This window comes from Falco cherrug, chromosome 10 (assembly GCF_023634085.1).
Source record: "Falco cherrug isolate bFalChe1 chromosome 10, bFalChe1.pri, whole genome shotgun sequence".
NCBI lineage: Eukaryota > Metazoa > Chordata > Aves > Falconiformes > Falconidae > Falco > Falco cherrug.
This window is the reverse complement of record NC_073706.1, coordinates 27,395,505-27,414,470: the sequence shown is the minus strand read 5'-3', so window position 1 is coordinate 27,414,470 and position 18,966 is coordinate 27,395,505. Positions and strand designations below refer to the sequence as shown.

The 18,966-nt window shown below is 38.2% G+C and overlaps 1 protein-coding gene across 3 annotated transcripts in view; it reads right to left on the bottom strand.

Moving 5' to 3' along the window:
- Positions 1-18,292, bottom strand: part of PPFIBP2 (PPFIA binding protein 2) — a 102,985-nt gene extending 84,693 nt beyond the window's left edge. For 2 of the 3 annotated variants that reach the window (XM_027810364.2, XM_027810366.2), the window contains exons 1-2: positions 18,154-18,292; positions 102-199 (exon numbers count right to left, since the gene is read on the bottom strand). In XM_027810364.2, coding sequence (XP_027666165.1) covers positions 102-168 — 67 coding nt within the window. In that variant the 5' untranslated portion in view covers positions 169-199; positions 18,154-18,292. The remainder of the gene's footprint in view (positions 1-101; positions 200-18,153) is intronic. The other variant, XM_027810367.2, reaches the window with a different exon arrangement.
- Positions 18,293-18,966: the final 674 nt, after the last annotated feature.

Sequence of the window (18,966 nt, the reverse complement as noted above, 5' to 3'; positions counted from 1 at the left end):
ATAATTAAAAAGTAAAAAAACCCCTCAAACAAATATGAAAATTGGAGGAGAGAAAAAGTTAATCTCAAAAATGTTTGGTGAAAAATAAATCATTATTATACCTGCAATGATGTCATCCATCTGCTCCAAAGCTGCTTCCAGCATATGACTAGCATCAGAAGCCATCATCTGTGATTTCTTCAGACCTTTACTCTTTCTGCTGAAAAGACAGATGAAACCACATGTATTACACTAAATCAGACCTTATAGAAAAATGTCACTGTTATATTATAAATTAAGCTACAGAAGCAAAAGTCCACACTAGCAAAAATACAGCCTAATAATATGAAAACTAACAAAATTGTTCCTATTCTTGATAGATGATTTGGGATTTCTGAGGTTTTTCATCCATTATGTATTTATTTATTTAAACATATTTTACTAAAACAAGGAAATGCAGATGGAAACAAAACCAAACAATCTCAAATACTGGAAGCTTGACATTCTCCTACCCCTCAACCTTAACAATGGTTTCCTAGATTCAAAGTTCAGTGTGTTTCAACCTTTTGCACTGTGGGGAAAAAGACGATTGACTAGGTTTCAATAAAGGAATGAACACATCGTGAAAAACATGCTTAACCTATAAGCAGAATTCTGTAAGAGCTCTGCTTTTCGATTGCTGCCTTGGGAGTAAAGACAGTTCTGAATTCAGTTTTACTCCTCCTTTCTATACCACCATACAAACTTTCTACCACTTCTTTCATGACACTGAAAATACAGTTCTTTCAGTTCCAGTAACTAAAATGCCCCAAATATGCAGTTACTGCTGCCACTCTAAACCTGGATTAAAGACATCCATATTCCCATCTGGCGTTAAGGACAACAAACAAAATGTTCCAAAATTAGTCTCCACTTGTGAGTTCATGTTGCTGGACTCTTAGTCAAGTCACTATTGTCAACAGATTACATTTGAAAGGGGAAAAGAATCTACGCTGTCCATTTCACTGCCAGTGAGAAAATCTCTCTGACATAAGCCCCTTTGGCCCTTTTGCACATCATTCATTGCTGAAGCATGAAACCAGTGCCCACACAGCAATGTACAGGGGTTGTACTTTTGCATAATATTTGCAGTGCTCTAACATACAACTCAAAACACTGAAAAAGCCTTTAAAAAAGGTCACAGAATTTTGATTTCTCTTCCATGAAAGCTGCAATTCAGTGTTCTGACATTCAGTCTTCTGATACAGCAAGTTTTAAAATCTGTGATTCAAACTGGTTCAATTTTAACAGATTTCTAAGCAGCACAAAAGATACTTGTCTGACAATGGCTAGAGGTATCCTTCAAATGGTGGAGGCTGTAGATAAAGTGTATTGGCAATGTTCATGTTTGTGTGGCTGATTATTCCAATGCCACTGAAATGTCACTAATCTGTATTTATCATGCATTTACCTATGTTAAGAATTCAATTAATTTGAATTTAAATAAATATTACAGTAATCTGTAACAACAACTTACATAGACAAAGATATTATTGTACTATGGTCATCCAACATTGGCCACCATGACCAACTGCATGACCGACAGCTAAACCACCCACATTTACTCTCTTAGTTGGAGGCTGCCTAAACACTAGAACGTAGAATCAGCAGCCAGAAGATAAAGTCAGCTTTAAAATAAAAGTTTACTCATTTTTTGTTTCAGAGGGACCATCAGGAGAAAAAAAAACAACCTAAAAACACACTTAAGGCTCAGTCCAAATTACTGCATCATAAGAAATGTTCAATCTCAGTAATAGTCCAGTGCAATGGAAAATTTTTACTAACAAGTCAAAATTATTTGCTTCTATTACACACTAAGAATCCAGAGATGTGGGCTTTTCTCCATGGTGCTGGTGAAATATACACAGAGAAAGCTAATTTATTAATAATCTCTGTATTATCAATAAGGTGTGTATCCTATGTCCATTCTAGTCAATGTATATAACACCACTATCTAGAGGGACAGATGTAGGAATAAGAGTCAGAAACTACTACGTTCTAATTCCAGCTCTGCCATTTATAGCTTGTCATAATGGGTAAACCATTATTTAACTCCAGATCAAATTGATCTGAAGAGCAATATCAGAATGCAATCTCAGAAAACAAAAGAAAAATCTTTAGTGTCACCCAAGGCAAAGATTAATCTAACTGAATGGTTGGGTTTGGCCTCTCCATTTTTGTCAAAACAGTAATTTATGCATGAACAATACTAAATGTAACTGAATTTCACCAAAATGCATCTGACCCAAATATTTGATGTAATAGTATGGGAAATAACAAGAATTATGCTCAGAATAATGTGGAAAGTCATTAAGTCAGCTGATATAAACCTAAAATTTCAGAACGCTTACACATGTGAACTTTACAGACGCTCCCTCTAGTCCCTTGCATCAGCTTGTTGGTTTTGGTAGATTTCCATTTTCTGTTGTCACATTTATCTGTAACTTAGTAGATTCACTAAGTAGTTTAGAGATACCTGATTCTCAACTGCAATGAGCCTCTTTCCTTGCAATATTTCCCCTAGTTCAAAGTAACCATAACACAGGCAATAACTATTTGAGAGAAAGGAAACCCACCTACAGTAAACAGGTACCGAAGAGACACCTAGGCTACCTTGCTCCTTTGGCAGATGTGGCCAGCGGCCACTCCCCCAGAAATCTATGGCCACCAGCTGTGTTGGTCAATCAGGACATTAAAGTGGCTCAAAATTAAAAGGGAGAAAAATAGTGAAACATACTAAAAACAGCACAGAGTTTCTCTTGCTAGATTGCACTGCATGCTCTTACTTGTGCTGCCAGCTGCTGCTCTGCATGCTTTAAGTGGCTACAGCAATACACAGCTCTTATTAACAAGAAACACAGGACTACCATTCTTTCTAAACATCACATATAGTATTTGACCATCTGCAGTAAAAAAGTTACAGAAAATGCTGATACATTACATTACAAACTCGAAATTTTACTTATAGAAAAACCTTCAATCAAGACCTTGGCACAAACCACAAAGTTCTGCTGAAAAGCACCACCTGAACGAAGTCTTTCTAGAATCTCCTCCCAGCCTCCACACTCTGCATGTTTTCTCACCTGTATCCACAGTGTATTTGCTACGTAAATGCATTAAGATAGAGTAAAACCTGCTGATGAAACGATTTATTAATAAAAGCAACGTTCTTCGCTCCAGAGCAATAATGTAGTATTACTTGCTTGACATCTTTTTCTAGACAGACCTGTTGCTTGTGCTTCAGGCAAGTCTTACTTTCCCAGACACTCCCTTCTTACAGTTTGCCTGCTCTAAGCAGTATTATGAAAATAGCTTGTTAGATCTCATATGCTTTCAGTTGCTATTTCTGATCTAGTTCTATAGAACGATCTGCAATTGTGGATTTTTTTTTATTATTATTAAATAACAAGACACCTGTATCAATCCCAAGGCATGTCGAGTGCCTCAAACCGGATCCATCTATTTGTTGGTATTTTAGTTGCAGCTCCTTATACAGTTTTCATTCCTGAATGGTATCAACAAATGCGTAACATCATGACTTATCTACCTATATAAAAATATACATGTATTTTGAAAAATAAGTTTTTTCAGCTTTGGTAAAGACTGAACAAAAACTATTTCTAACATTACAGTACAAAATTTGATGTTAGTAAATTCTAACCTTCAGGATTTATTAGATTAATTTATATACCAGCAAAATAAAAACAACAATCTACTCACCTTTCCAGGTCCCTAAGAAGAAAATAATTTACTTTTTTGCCTGATCACTAAAAATTGCTCACTATTAATAGCCAACGTTTTACTGTTAAGCAGACGCAAGTCTAAATTATTAACATCCCTTCTAAGCCACACACCCATACTAATTTAGAGCCCAGCCCACAGATAAAGATATTGCAACCCTGCTTATTATAATTACCTAAGTAATAAGATCTTCCAGGAAGTGCAGACAGAGCAAACTGGTCGGAATGCCTCAGATTTATTTTGCTCAGCTAGCTTTACCCTATATCCCAATCTAAGATTTGCATTTTAAATAAAATGAAAAATCTCTGGTAGAACTACTGTACTTAGAGCCAATATCCCTTGCAAATTTCTTAACCTACTTTCTGTATGCAAAACTATAGCTTACTGTGTCCAAAAAGAACATAATAGTTAATAGACATATTCACTATGAGCAAGATGTTCTTCAGAATTATGAAAAACCTTAATTAAATTTGAATCTTTCATGATGCCTTGAACCAGCAGCTGTCCAGAGATAAGAAAGTGAACATTCAGGCAACTCGTAAGTCAGATGTTTTTCCAAGGTTGCTTGTAATAATGAGGTTGCCAACCTTATCAGCTAAGGAGAGGGGTGTGGTTTTTGACAAGAACTCTTGAAATCCACATCTCGCCTTAATATCAATGCTTTGGGTGGCCTACAGATTCCTCATACATTTAGAAGTCACAGCTAATAAATAACTACCACCACCTTTTTTTCTGGAATTAATAAATACAAGTTTGTAAACTGTTTAAAGATTCAAATTAAAGTATCACATTGTTTTGTACTTAATGGTACAATGAAATATCAAGTGGCTTAGGTAAGCCTCAGAAGTCCTCCACACTTTCTTCAGCTGCAAGAAAACTTTTGAGCTGGTATGAACAAATGTGCACAATTTCCACCCCTGACATTTCCCACCTTGCTTCTCCCCCGGCCACAAGCTGTATTGTATCCTGTCACCCCACAGGAACGCAGCTGCTGATTCATCTCCAACCTGGCTCCGAAGTTCTCATGACACCATCACATGCAAAAGCTACAAATACATATTTGGATCCTGGCCTTTTAGAACCTGGCATACCTCTCTAATTAAGTTAATCCTTAGTTCTAAATAACCGTCCACAGCTGCTGGGAACAGAAGAATTTCCGATGATCACTAGAATGACTGCCTAAGGTACACTACTTATACAGCATCCTCCAGAACTATCCAGCCAAAAATCCTATTCATCAGATTACAGCTTAAATTTGATTTATTTGTTAATACAGGCACTACTTGCTCTATTTCCCCTTCATATACTTCATTGGAATAGACAGAAGATAGTAAATAGAGTCCTTTGTTCATTGATTACCTTTATGTAATAAATGAAAACTAGACTATGGGCGTGGTGGTGGTGGTGTTTAAAAGAATAACTAGAATAGGAATTTAAAAATATATTTATTCTCAGCTAGAAGCCGTAAAGGGTCCACACTACGGGGGAGGAGGAAGCTCTATAGAGAAATACAGATCAGTCAAAACTGAACAAAGACCTGATACTGAACTATTTCAGGTTGATGGCAGACCTGGTAGCTGGGAGTCCTTATGTGATGGGACATCCTTAGGTGAAGCACAGTACTAGTACAACACTTCTATGATGAAAATGAGCTAACTAAGCTCATTAACTAAACAAGCTAAACTAACTTATGCAAGCGGCTGAGTATTACTCTGGCACTGTAAAACCACCATGTTTGTGTGCGGCTGCTAAAAGTTAGTGTGACAAGCAGTAAGAGCTATGCTGCTTTTAAACATATTATACTAAATAATTTGATTTAAAATATGAAGGGAACTGAATGTAGTTAAATTTAATGCATTATGATGGAGCAAAGTCAAAGCCAAACATCTGTTTTCAAAAATAAACCCATTAAGTTTGCTAACACAAGTCTGAATTTCAGTTTTGGGGGAAGGGAGAGGGAAGGAAAAAGTAAGTACTTAAAAAATATGGTAAATGATCTGACTGATAATTTATGATGCTTTAGGAACACAAATCACCTCATAGTAACTCCTCCACAGGACTCATGGGTATTAAGTTACAGTTGCTATTGGTACCATAACCAAATTTCCTGACTCATGTTTTTACAAAGTCTCATCCTTATATTACAAAGCTGAAGCTGACAGAATGGCATGTGCAAAGTGAGGTTTCTTCAGCTCCCTGGTATAGCAGTTCTATCAACTGTACAAAACCCTCCACTCCTTCAGTGTTGTTTTAAACATTGTTCATAAAAGTGTAAAAAAGCACTTCATAACTTAAATTTTAAATTGTTATCAGATATTTTAAGTTTTCTGTTATACAGAGTATAAAGGGAAATGTAGCTTCCAAACTTGTAAGTTTTAAAACCAAAATGCCATTCATTATTTACTATTGTATTAACTGAAAAAAACCCACTCTAATTATTTTAGTTCAGCTGTCTTCTAACTAGTTTCAATTTCTAGCTAGTTAAAATTACAAAAAACCGCAATGAATAAAAGCTTTGAATTTAAACTTCAACTTAATAAAGCATTACCTGGTAGAATACTTGAAAGTTTCCGAAACAAAATGAGAACATTGCTGGTCTTAAAATAAATGCAAAGATGAATGGGATACAAAATTCAGATTTAGTTATAAAGGTATTACAGTTAAGAAGAGTTAGACCCCCAAAATTCTGACATTCAAAATAAAATATGTTTTTTCTTTCCCTTCTAATCCGAGTTATTCACTGGCCTCAAGGTCACAGCTTCAAATTTTCTTCCATGAAGGTTAACATCTAACGCCTGGGAAACTGCATCCCTTCCCCCCACCCCCTGCCCTGCTCCCCCCCCTCCAAAAAAAAAAAACAACAAACCAAACAACCAACCACAACCAAACCAGCAAAAACATGCAAGAGCTTAAAAACAAGCTGCGAAATGATACAACGAATGACCCTGTGAAAGTAAATTCATGCTCTAGTAAATTGAAAGGTGAGAAATGGTAATAAAAGTAAACACAGCATTCATGCACCAATGAACTCTTTGCCCTAGAGTACAACGGAAGACAAGACCTTGACAGAATGAGAGATTAGGTATATATGATTAACAGAAGTATACAAAATTATCCTCTGTAAAAATCCTAAAAATTTAGACAAACTATACTGCTGGAAAAAACATTCTTTAAAACTTGTGAATTAGGAATAACATTTCTTATGGTTCATAAATAGTTCCCAGGCTCTTTCAAATCCCTCTGAAAAAAAGGCTTCTCAGCCTGGCCATGACAACCTACTGGATCACACCAGTCCCTTACAGAAAATTCTAGTGTTCAATTTTTGTTCACTTTTCTGCATTTCAGGAAGTTTTTTAAATGGAAATCATTGTTCTTGCCCATTATACTGTTACAGAACAAACTCAGCAGAACAAGCACAACTAATAACTTTATTAATCTACTAAGTACATGTATACAAATCCCACTAGGGATACTAATAGTATATACGAGTATATAGTAGCGTGTGTGTGTGTATACATATATATATATACACATACTTGAAGTATTTATGAGCACTGTGAAACAAAAGATTTTGCATTAACTTACGCAGGTACCATTTGGAGTATCAGTCTGAAAACACAGATGTTTGATTGAAAGAGGCCAGTGCTAACACAGGGCCAGAAGATTTGGTATCTCAAAGAAATGTAAGGAGGTCCATTTTCAAATCTGCTCAGTGTCCATTTTCTTTGGTTCCATGATATACACAAAGGATCTTTGTAAAAATCAGCTGCTTTGCCAACAAAAAGCAAAAACTCTTCAGCCAACTGGCTTAGTTTTTAGAACTACACAGGTTAGACTACATAGAGGAACAGTCCAACACAGACAAAATTAAAAGATATTTCTTAAGATTATTTCTCATTATGAAATGACCTACTCTTGGGTTACTCAGGTTATACAGCTCTGTCCTGAATTTGCCTTAACTTGATATTAATGTGATATGAAGACTTTTGTGAAGTCTAAACTCAGCATTAGACATAAGGCTTAAAAACAAATACTGAGAGGACAGGTTTTTTGACTTTGTAAAATTTAATTTCATATTAGTATTGTTCCCTCTTTTAAACATTTGGTGCAGCAATTTATAAATAACTGGAAACATTGCTAGGCTGATCTAATATGACCCACCCTGCATCTGTGAACACAACTAACAAGCTGAATTCACACTAACAGGAACTGACAGTATCAAGTACTTCTGTATAAATTTAACCTCCAGTACCTATTTTGAGGGAAGTGTGTGTGAAAAAGAAAGGAAAAATATACTTCTGCTAGAAACATAACTAATCTGCTTGGATTAAAAGCATTAAACCAGGAACAACAAATGGATCACTATAAAAAGCACCATATCCCACATTACTCATCACATCAATGAAAACAAATTTTAACAGCTGTGTCAGTTAATGCCCATGCTTATATATAAAAAAAATACCATTCTTATATTGATGGCTTCCTGAAGATCAACGAAAATATTTTTGGAAAAAGCTGTCTTCAAGGTTTTTCTCTTTCTCTGCCTAAAGGATAGGTATAACTAAGAGGCAAAAATTCTCCATGGCGAGTTAAATCCTGATCTAAAATGATACGTTTTGTTGATTTTGCTCCTCCATTATTTAGAATATGGGACATTTTACTCCTTGCAGAACTGGCCAACAAGTAAGGAAGTAGCTCTATCAAACATTGCGCCACAACTGATTTCTAAATCAGAGAATGATATATTTTCCTATCATATTTATTTTCCACGCTTAGTGGATTAACAGAATTTTCTAATAATGAGAAAAAAGCATTATACAGGGAGGCAATGTTGCAAGACAGACACAACAGTAGCTTGATATCCAAAAGCAACTTTTAATATTTTTAAGATTCACATAGGTGAGAGAAACTTGTAATATATCCCAGCTGAAGAAACATCACAGGTGGCAAGAAAAAAATGACATCTTTTATTCTTTTTTCCAGTATTGGAAAAACAATGAATACCAAGAAGACTAGGGACAGATTAGGCACCCACTGAAACCAGAACCTGACATTAGAGGGAAACCGAAGCAGCCCATAATGAACATATGACTAGATACATATGTCTCCTCAATGACCCGTTCTGTGGAGGAGCTCACAGGAAAAATATTTACCTAGCAAAGGATCTTAACAGAATCACCACACTGAAAACCCACCCAAGCGCTCAGCTTTTCTACTTCACATTCATCTATGCATGCTACCACAACTGAAACAAGTAAGTTTCAGGTAACTATACCCAGTTTTGAGCATTTGCAAGCCTACTTTTTGTAGGCTTACAAAAGAGTTCTGCAGTGCCCACTATGCTGCTTCCATTAAGTAGATAGATCTGATGGCCCAGGATACAACAGAGATCCTGGAAGTCTACTGTTGTATGTAGCACCTTTTATTATCAACCGTGCTAGGCATTCACAGGTTCTCACCAACCACAAAGCCCATCACGCTGTGTCTGCCAACCATCTCAAGGCATTTATTCTCAGTTCAATACAAACGTAAAATGAACAAGTTGCAGTGTCAAAGCATGTTATCAAGGGTAAGTTCAATTTAAGTATCTCCTTATAGAATATGCATGATATGTAGGACTAAGAGAAGAAAATGAACAGCCACAGTTCCATGTATCAGAATGTCTATTCCAATTTGCAAAACTTAAAAAGTATACATAATTTCCAGGAAGTGATTAACTGCTCATTAAAACTGGTTCCATGTATGAGCCTCCAAAGCTACCATATTCCAGGTTAGTCATTTTGGCTTACAGGTTTGCTAGGACACTTAATCCAAAAAGCTTTTGGAAGTTTTGCAAATTAAAAAACGTCTTTCTTAACAGAAACTGAATGCAAGAACTAGATCTAGAAATAGACCCATTCATAAACTCAGTATTCTTCTGTTTTTTATACACACATTTACATCTGATGTTCAGGATGCTGTCAGCATAATTCATCAGTTGGGTATGTATACAGGATCACTTTTGTTCTCTTTTAATAGTGAACTCCCTTTACTTTTAGGGTATGAAAAATATAGAAGTTAAACCATTATAATGAACATACATAGGATTTCTCTAGATTTATTTCCAGGTAAGTATTTTAATTAACTACCTGAACGTGAAAAATGACTCAGAAGTATTTGCCAAAAAATAAAACTGTAGCCCTAAAATTTGTACTACTGTGTTACTTCCAGTCCAAACAAAAATTCTTCCATCTGATTGAAACAAACAGAAAAATTACAGTTGTTACTGCCAGTGCTAGAGTATAATGGTACCTGAAGCAATATATAAAGTTAGTCAACTTTTGCTGGCTCTGAAATAAATGGATTAGACACCTTTGCCCTGACATAGCAGACAAATGAAACAGAATTCTCATATTACTTTAAAGGGCCTGAATGTCTTTATAGCAAGGCCAGAAGTCCTAAAGCACAGCGTCACAGTCCCAAACAGCAATGTCACCTGAGGGGATGCAGGCTTTTACGCATCCTGCTTTACTTCAGAGTATTTCATGTTAAGACTTGGCAGCTTTTCAGAACTGTTTGAAAGGCTTACTACTCATATTTGGTCCAACTGTGAATAAATCTATGAAGGTTCCTGATGTAATAACTTAATCATGTATTTTACTGTTTGACAACAATGCCTTTATTGGGCCTGTTTATTAAAACAATCACACAATGAAATTATTTCAGGCTAATGACTTGCAAAGTCCTCTAATCCCAACAGCTACTGGCTAATTTGTCTGTATGAAAAATAGCTCAGAACTTTCTAGCACTTCGGGCCAAGTCACAGTGCACAAAAATCAAAATAAAAACAACAGAAAAAAGACTGAGCTATTCAAATGACTGTCCATTGGATGAAATTGATCGTTTTACTTCTGTTTTAGGAGAGAAAAGGAAGTCAGAATTCACTGTCAGTTTCTTCAGTTTATTTCAGAAAATGGATCAAAGTCTGCTCCCGTATTGGTGATCATGACATCTTTATATTTCATACTAAATTTGTAAGTAAAATTTTATTTGCTATTATATATATGAGTGATTTAGTCCCCTGTGTTTCAGTGGTCCTCAAAAACTTGCAGTGGAAATATTTGAAACAGTTTTACTAATTCAAAAAAATATCCAGTCTTTTCCTACTTGAAAAGAAAAATACAATCATGTTAAACACTGAAACACTGCTCTGTCACAAGGAAATTGTTTCTTCTTTATTAGTCCTTATGCATATGGGTATGTTTGCTGCGTGACAGAAACAATACTGTTTACTTTATTAGTTAAGGAAAGCAAATAAAATACATTCACTGTAAAATGATATTTACAAACATACTGCTAGGCAAACTTGGCAAGCTGCCTAGCATGGTAGTTTTTCAGTCCCAAGTAATTTCAAACCTCTGTTTCTAAGTACCCAAATCTGGGTTTCCAAAGGAATTTAGCAGCTGCTAGTCAATTCTTCACAATTAGTCCCTGGATAATCAGAAGCTTTGATTACATAGAAAACTAACAAAATGTCTGGTGAATCGAAACTATATTAATTCAAGAGCATGAATTCCCTTTGTACCAAATAATTTACTCTGTATGCAAACTCCTCTCCCCATGTTAAAAAAAAATGCACTCTTCTACAGTCTGTCCTTTTGCAAGTAGTTTAAATGAAACAAGAACCTGCTGGGCTTCAAAACTTACAAATGAAACTGAGCTTGCTACCAAATTTCCTAATTAAAATGGAGACTACAATCAAAGCAAACCAGATTTGGACCACAATTCTTGCAACAGTTTTCTAATCCTTAGCCTAATCTAAAACTATTATGAAACGTTGCATGCACTGGATAATGTGTAGGTAATTAATTAATTAATTCTAATCGTAGACTTAAGTATTTTTCACAACACTACAGTATGTTCTGCAAAGCAGGCCAGAACAGATCTTTTCTTGCACAAAAGCTTGTTATAACAATTCCTTTCTTCTAGTAAGGAAAGGTTCTAATATGATTTTCATTTTGTACACATGAAGTCTGCCAGATAAGACCATAAACTGCTTTTTTCAGTTTCAGGTAAAATTACTACTATGGATACATTCAGCTTCCTACACTGAAGGATATTTTAATTCAAGAAATATTTAACTAATCATATATAATGTTTATGAGTGAGATTTTCAGGTTTAAGATAATCTGTACTAACACTAGAATATTTTGTATATATACTTTTCATTACAGAAGACTACTTTCAAGAAAACTATTCACTTGACTTTTTGATTTTTTTTCAGATGAAATGAACACATTATTTAAAAGAATTATATATCCTACTTTTGTTGATATTTTACAACCAGTGTGTTTCTGGTCCATATAATTAGCCTCTGAATTTTAAGATTTGTTCTTCTTCCCTTTTTGAAACAATTATTAAAGTACGTATCATACATATCACAAAAGAGCTTACAATAAATGCTTTACTTATATATGTATACATGCTTACATAGCAATTGCATAAATGTACCTTAAATTCAGCTAGAGGAGGGTTATTTTGTTTGTTTTGGGGAGTGGTTTTTTGTTTGTTTTGTTGTTTGAATTTTTTTTTAGTAGTAAGTAGGTGTAATGGACAGTCAACAAAGATAGCTGGGGTCCATGTCTACATATCTGGGCTAAAGCTATTAGCACATTTCCTACAGTCTCACAGTTTCTGAAGTTGTTAATGCATGTCCTGAACACATCTCAAGATCCAGGCACTTGTTTTGCCATTTTTTCTCCTGGTCTGCTGGGTGATGATAAATCTGTCAGTGAAACTGTTTAGGAATTGACGGTAAGGCCACTGAAGAAGATTCATGCTTATGTGATTTCTCAGTTGTACCCTCACTACAAAGTATATAGAGAGGTTACAATCATAAATAATCCAAAGGACAACTTCATACCTTAGGTTGGGCATAAAAGCTTGAAAAAGAGGTTTTCCACATCAAAAAAAAAGAATGGAATTAATGCTACATTTCAGGTAAGAGCTTTTGTTAATTCCATTGTGAAGACTTGCACTTAAACCTAATGAGAAGGGTTTCATGAAGCATATAGGAGTGTTATCACAGAACAGCTGAGGTCGGAAGGCACCTCTTTGGATCACCTACTTCCAATTCCCAAGAGCTTATTTATAGTAGTATGTAGGCTAACATTGGCTGGAATGTCACCAAGGTGCTGAATGTATAGGACAAAGATGATTTAACAGAAATCTAATTATGAACTACAGAATGATAGAACATTTTAAGTAAAAGACTGAGAAGTCTTGTGCAAGAAGATCTTAATACATCTTCTGTCCAATACTGCACAGAGCAAATACCATCCTGGAGAAATGCAAAAACTTTGCTTCCCAGGATGGTTTGTGCTGGTTTCCTATTTAAAATACTGGATTTACCTCATCAAGGTCTTTGCTAGATAAACTGTTTTTTCTGGAGTGAAACATCAAAATACTTCTGTTTGGGAGCTGACTGGATTACATGCATTAGTTCATCACCATCACAGAAACATATTCATAAATCTTACTGCAATGTCATTAGAATAAGATGTTCTGATTATGTGTTATTAAAGCAGATGCTACCATCTGCACTGTATTGTAGTGGAATAAAAAGTGTGATTCACTATATTCAAGAGATACGTGGAAAATACTTTCCCCTGTCAAACTAAGACTTCTGAAATAAACTTTGGGTTGAAAATAGCGCAAACAAACAAAACAAAAAGACTTTGTACGAGCAGTACAGACAGAAACAGGAAGACATCCCCAGCTAAGTCACCTCTGAATGTGGAGACCAACCACATTTGTTTTCAGAAGACAATAAAGTAAAACAGCAGTTCCCATACTGTCAGTGCTTGAAACCCAGGTTAGAATTCAGCAGCTTAAATTTATCTTTAATAATTACTTTAACTGGCATACAATCTGTTGATCTTAAAGGGTACAAAGACATAACCAACAAGTGAATCATTCTCTATGAATATTAATACACATTACATCGTTGCTCTAGTAAAACAAGACTCACAGTCAGCATTTGATAAGCAACACTTGTAATAAAGCCAGGCTTTGGACTTGTCTGTTTTCTTCTATCCAGCATGTGTTGACTTGGAGCATTCAATCTTATTTCACTCATCCAGCCTAATTCAAGATTTTGCCAAAGCAGGATCAGGCCTGCTGATCTGTTTTCTCCAAATTCACATCTGCTTCAAAAAACCATCATCAACTTAGCACCATGTCCTTGGGTGATATGCAAAAGATCTCTCATACAATTAGCAGTTCACACTCTGTTATCGCAACTTTTGGAAGTCAGATCCATTATTTACTATTCCAGATGTGTTGTCTGCCACATACTATCTGGTCACTGTCAGGTTTCTTACCTTTTCCCCTCTCTAAACCACAAAGCACTCTATTATTCCCTGTATTCAATTCTCAGCTTTCATCTCCAGTTACTTCAGGTTTTACCTGGAAAATTCATCTAAACAGATGAACTCACATTTTGATGTAGATATAAAATAAAGATAAGAATATATTTTATATATCACATACAGTTGAGAAAAACACTAATGGCTCCCAGCTTGTTTGTTGATCATCTGGTAGAGAAATAATGTCCTGTCTTATGCATGTGAAGACACCAAATCTTTCCTCCTTGATACTGATTTCCAGTATGAAAAGATACAGTTCTCTCCCCTCAGCAGCTTTGGGTTACAGGTCTTCCAGAAATACTAGTAAGCTACACAATATTCTTAACAATCTTGCTTTACAGGTTATCAAATTAGAATTTAAAATCTAGGTCACACTTACAGTCCTTTAAACTACTACATTGTAACCTGGCAGATGCACGGTATAAATATAAAACCCACAAACTGCCCTAGACTGGCAACAGTGCCATCAGGATTTACTTTATATGTTTCTTTCAGAAAGGAATTTATCTTTATAATTTCACTTCTTTGTTCTTTGCATTAATGAATTGCCAAAGAAGAGCAAAGTGTTATTGGGAAATGGTTTTATAGCAAATAAAACACATGAAGATGCAGGGAAACAGGAGGCAACTGTAATGTTACAAGGTCACAAGAGACTTGAAATAAAAACGTGCTAAAACATATAAGCAGAGGCATCTAGCTACAAAAAAAAAAAAAAAGTACCTTTATTTTGTTGCTTAATGTGCACCTATTTAAAAGAAGAACAACTATAAAATGCTGTAAAGGAGTGGCAGGAAGAAATTCAAGCTGTCACAGTTTATCAAAGACATGTTATCACCTCAGAGCTGATGCTCAGACAAAGTTAAAGAACAGATTACCCAAAGGCGGGAGTCTCTGTGTCTTCAGCTCTTCAAAGTAACAGGTGAGTTGATAGCACAGAACAGACAAGAGCAAACTGGGGAAAATTTAGAGAACTAAAAATAGTTCATGGCTTAAACTTCCCAAATTTTGAGGGATCAAGTTACTGAAGTGAAATAATTTTGTATGCATCTACTCAACTCTGGTAACTGATCAAGCATGTCAAGGGCAGGCACTGCAGGCTAAACTTTATTCAGCAGCTTATGAGAACTTCAGGATTATACCTTAATAAGTTGAATTCACTGAACTCTGAAGATGCGGTGGCAAACTGAGATGATAAACATCTCCAAAGATTTGAATGATGCCAATTTCACTAACAGAAGAGCGACTTCTGAAAGTCCTTACTATTTCTACACTATTAGGTATTTCTAGAAAATGCAGAAAAGCCTTGATTTTGAATTTTATAATTCAACAGTATGTTGAATTATAACACATCTGCATCTGATTGATCACTATCACAAAACACATTTCCTAATGCATCATTTATTTTCTTTGATAAACACTAAATCCTTTGAAACATACTATGGACATCTAAGGCAAGGAAATGGTTTCATCCTATTCCTGTAAATATCTTTTTTGAGGGGAGGAGGGAAGGTGGAGGTTTTTTTGCTAACGAGCAAAGCCCCACTGAGGCTCTGCGTCACCTGTATGAGCATAGCTCTTTGCTAATCTTACCAGGTCAAGGCTCTCATTTGTTTGAGCTGAAAGGCTGAAACAAATCCCTAGCTGTGGGGAAAGTGAACTAAGTTTCTGGTCTCTTCCTGAATAGTCTAATAAGAGTGAAAGTAGTGTCTAGGGATAAGTGCTTTACAGGTTTTTGTGGGAGTTTGTTTTGAAGAGAGAGAGACCGGAAAGAGGCAAACAGGAAACAGATTAGGTAAATGAGGGCTAGAAGCAAAGCTGCACATGGAGAAAAAAAAAAAATGTGGCTATCTTTTTGTTCTTTTTCATATTCCCATGTTTTGCACTTATAGTACATTCTCACTCTGCCTTTCCCCCTTGTTTGCTGACTCTATCAAAGGATTCAGGGAAGGTGATTCTTAAGGTCTTCACTTACTCTTTTCCATCTGTTCTCTTCCCATCCTCCATTTAAATACAGTCTACCACATTAAGACACATTACGCTGCCTTAGAGCCTGGCCAGACAGTCTAGAGTAACAGAGAGACTCAGTGTAACAGAAAAGTGACAGAGAAAACAGGGAAAATTGAGTCAAAACCCCAGAAAGCACTTCTCTAGTCTATGCCTGCACTGATGTATTCTCTCTTTGTTTACACACACACACACCCCTGATCACTTTTCCACACTGCTGGTACCACGTCAACACAGGCTAAGTGAGATCAGATACAGTAGGAGTGATGGGAAGATAGTGCTTATTATCCCATCTCTATTTCTTCCTGCCCTCTCGGCTTCTAGCACAGCCCTTATATAGATGGGGTTGCTGGAGCACTACGAAGCAAGCAGTGCCCTCTGCCACCATTCCTCCAATTCCTCAGCCTCCTGGGACAGGAGATGAAAGCAGCAAGAAAACATGGAACCAGGGAACAATGCTCCCAGCCCAATTCCTACCATGCTTCACCCACGCAGATCTCAGTTTCTGTCCCCTCCCTTTAATTCTGCACTTTCCACAGGGGGCAGAGTCCCAAATGTACGACAGTTAAACTGCTATAGATACTTGCCAAGACACTTGATTATTACCTGGCTTAGGTAAATAAAAGCATTTAAGTTTTTAAAAGTGATGCTAACGTTAGTTGAAAACAGTTACAGGTACGTCATGTGTATCTACAACAGATACAAACATCATCAGTCAATGGAGATCAGTCTTGAGCTATCCCTCAGTTTAAGCGTTGTTACTAGGGACTTGACATTATTTTATCAGTTACAAATTACGTTGTTTTTACATATTATTTTCCCTTCATATTCTGGTACCAAGCTATACTTGTTCTGAAGACAAACCTAAGGTTCGTTTGAGTTCTCCCTCTGCTCTGACTTTCACTGGGCGTTCTTCAGCTTCAAAGGGGCCCTTAAAATTGCTTCCATCTGGAACTATCAGCAAATGGAGGGTAAATCTGTATCATTTAAAAACAACCCATATTTATTTAGGCTTGTCCCAGTTTGTCCTTTCACCCTCCTGGTATGCTGAGATCTACTCCAAGCATTTCTTTATCAGGAAGATACAAGGAAGATGAAAGATGTATTGGTTTTAGTAAGTTCATACAGCAGATCCGAGTCAAACTCCGGAACACAAGCAAAGTAAATCAATAAACCTGGAAAGCTGAAATACAGCCTTCTTTCCTCTCCCCTCTTCCCGCAATTCCACACAAGTTTCAGAATGAAGCCCTTCTTCATACACCTGTCTACATATTTGTTTAAAACAAAACAAAACAAACAAGAAAACCACAGAGAAGTGCCCCTCACTGTACCCCCTCCTGCCCCAACCCTGCAATTAAAAACGTGAAATTGCAGAAGACCTTTATGACTCTGGAAATACGTGTTGTACATGCAAATCTCTAAAAAGCACATATTGCACTTCACCTACATACAGTCAGATCCGCAGTTACCAACCTACCAAATTAATACTTAACAACCTATTTTGCCTCATGCAAAACAAGACTGAACAAATGATCATACGCAGAGAGGTGTGATTCCTTATCTTTTTGCTGAGTGTCAAGGGGGAGGTATCTTTTCTGCAGCAGCACGACATGAGTGCTGGACGATGAAACCGGGGATCACTTGACATCACCTCATACCCTTACTGCCCTTATCTCTGCACGGGTAAAGAAGCCCCTAACGGCCAGCTGCGTCTTCCAGCTGTTCTTTGCTGAATATCCTTTTAACTATCTTATTTCCCCCACGCACCTCTTCACTGGATTAATTCCTAATTACAGACCGGAGGCGGGGGGGGAGGTACACCTCACTCCCACGGGAGAGAACCGGGATGCAACCGGCTGTCGGGGCTGGCCTCCGAGTCTCCGGACCGACTGCCCTATGTCAATAAAGCGGTTTATTTGCCCAACTGCTCGTTGAACTCAAGTTTCAAGGCTCTGCTCGCTGTGAGAATAAATATTTAACTTACAGGAGCCGCGTCTATTTAAAAGTCTTCCCAACGGTGTGGAGTCCTTAACTCTCACAGCAGGAGCAAAGTATTTAAAGAAGGAGAGGCAGCGGGTACCGTCGTCACATCCGCGCAGGGTTCGCGGGGGATCCCCCTCAGGACGCGGCCGCAGCAGCCGCCGGCAGCCTGCGCGCCCCGCCGCGCCGCCCTGCCCTGCCCTGCCGCCCAGCCCGCACCCGGGGCACGCCCGCACCGCCCGGGAAGCGGCGCCGACCCTCCCCCGCCGGGGCAGGACCCCCCCGCCGAGCGCCCCCCCCGCAGCCCGCCCACGGGCACCGACCTGCGCGGCGGCCCCGGCGCTTCCCGGGCTCCGCGGCCAGGTGCGCCACGCGGCGGCGGGCGGGCGGCGCGCGGCCCCGCTCCCCTCGCGCCCAGCCCGCCCCCCATTGGCTGCGCGCAGGGGACCGGCGGCGGCTGCCGGCCCCGCGTGACGGCGGGCGGGACAGTGCGCGCGGCGCTCCCGCAACCCGCGCGAGGGGCGCGGGCAGGTGCGCGAGGGGCCGCGGGCGCGGCGGGAAACTGCAGCACGGGGCGCGGGTCCGACCCGCGCGGGGGGCGCCCTCCCTCTCCCCGCACAGCGCCTCAGCGCCGGTGCGCGCACCTGTGGCGGCACAGCCGCGCCCGCCGCACAGCCCGCCTGCCAGCGGCAAACGCGCTACGGAGCGTGGCCCGCTCCCCGACGAGACGGGTAGCTGAGGTAAATCCTGTGCCAAGGGCCCTGGTGGGTGCCTGGCCGATGCCCCAGAACCTCCACTGGTGGTGCGGTACCTCAGG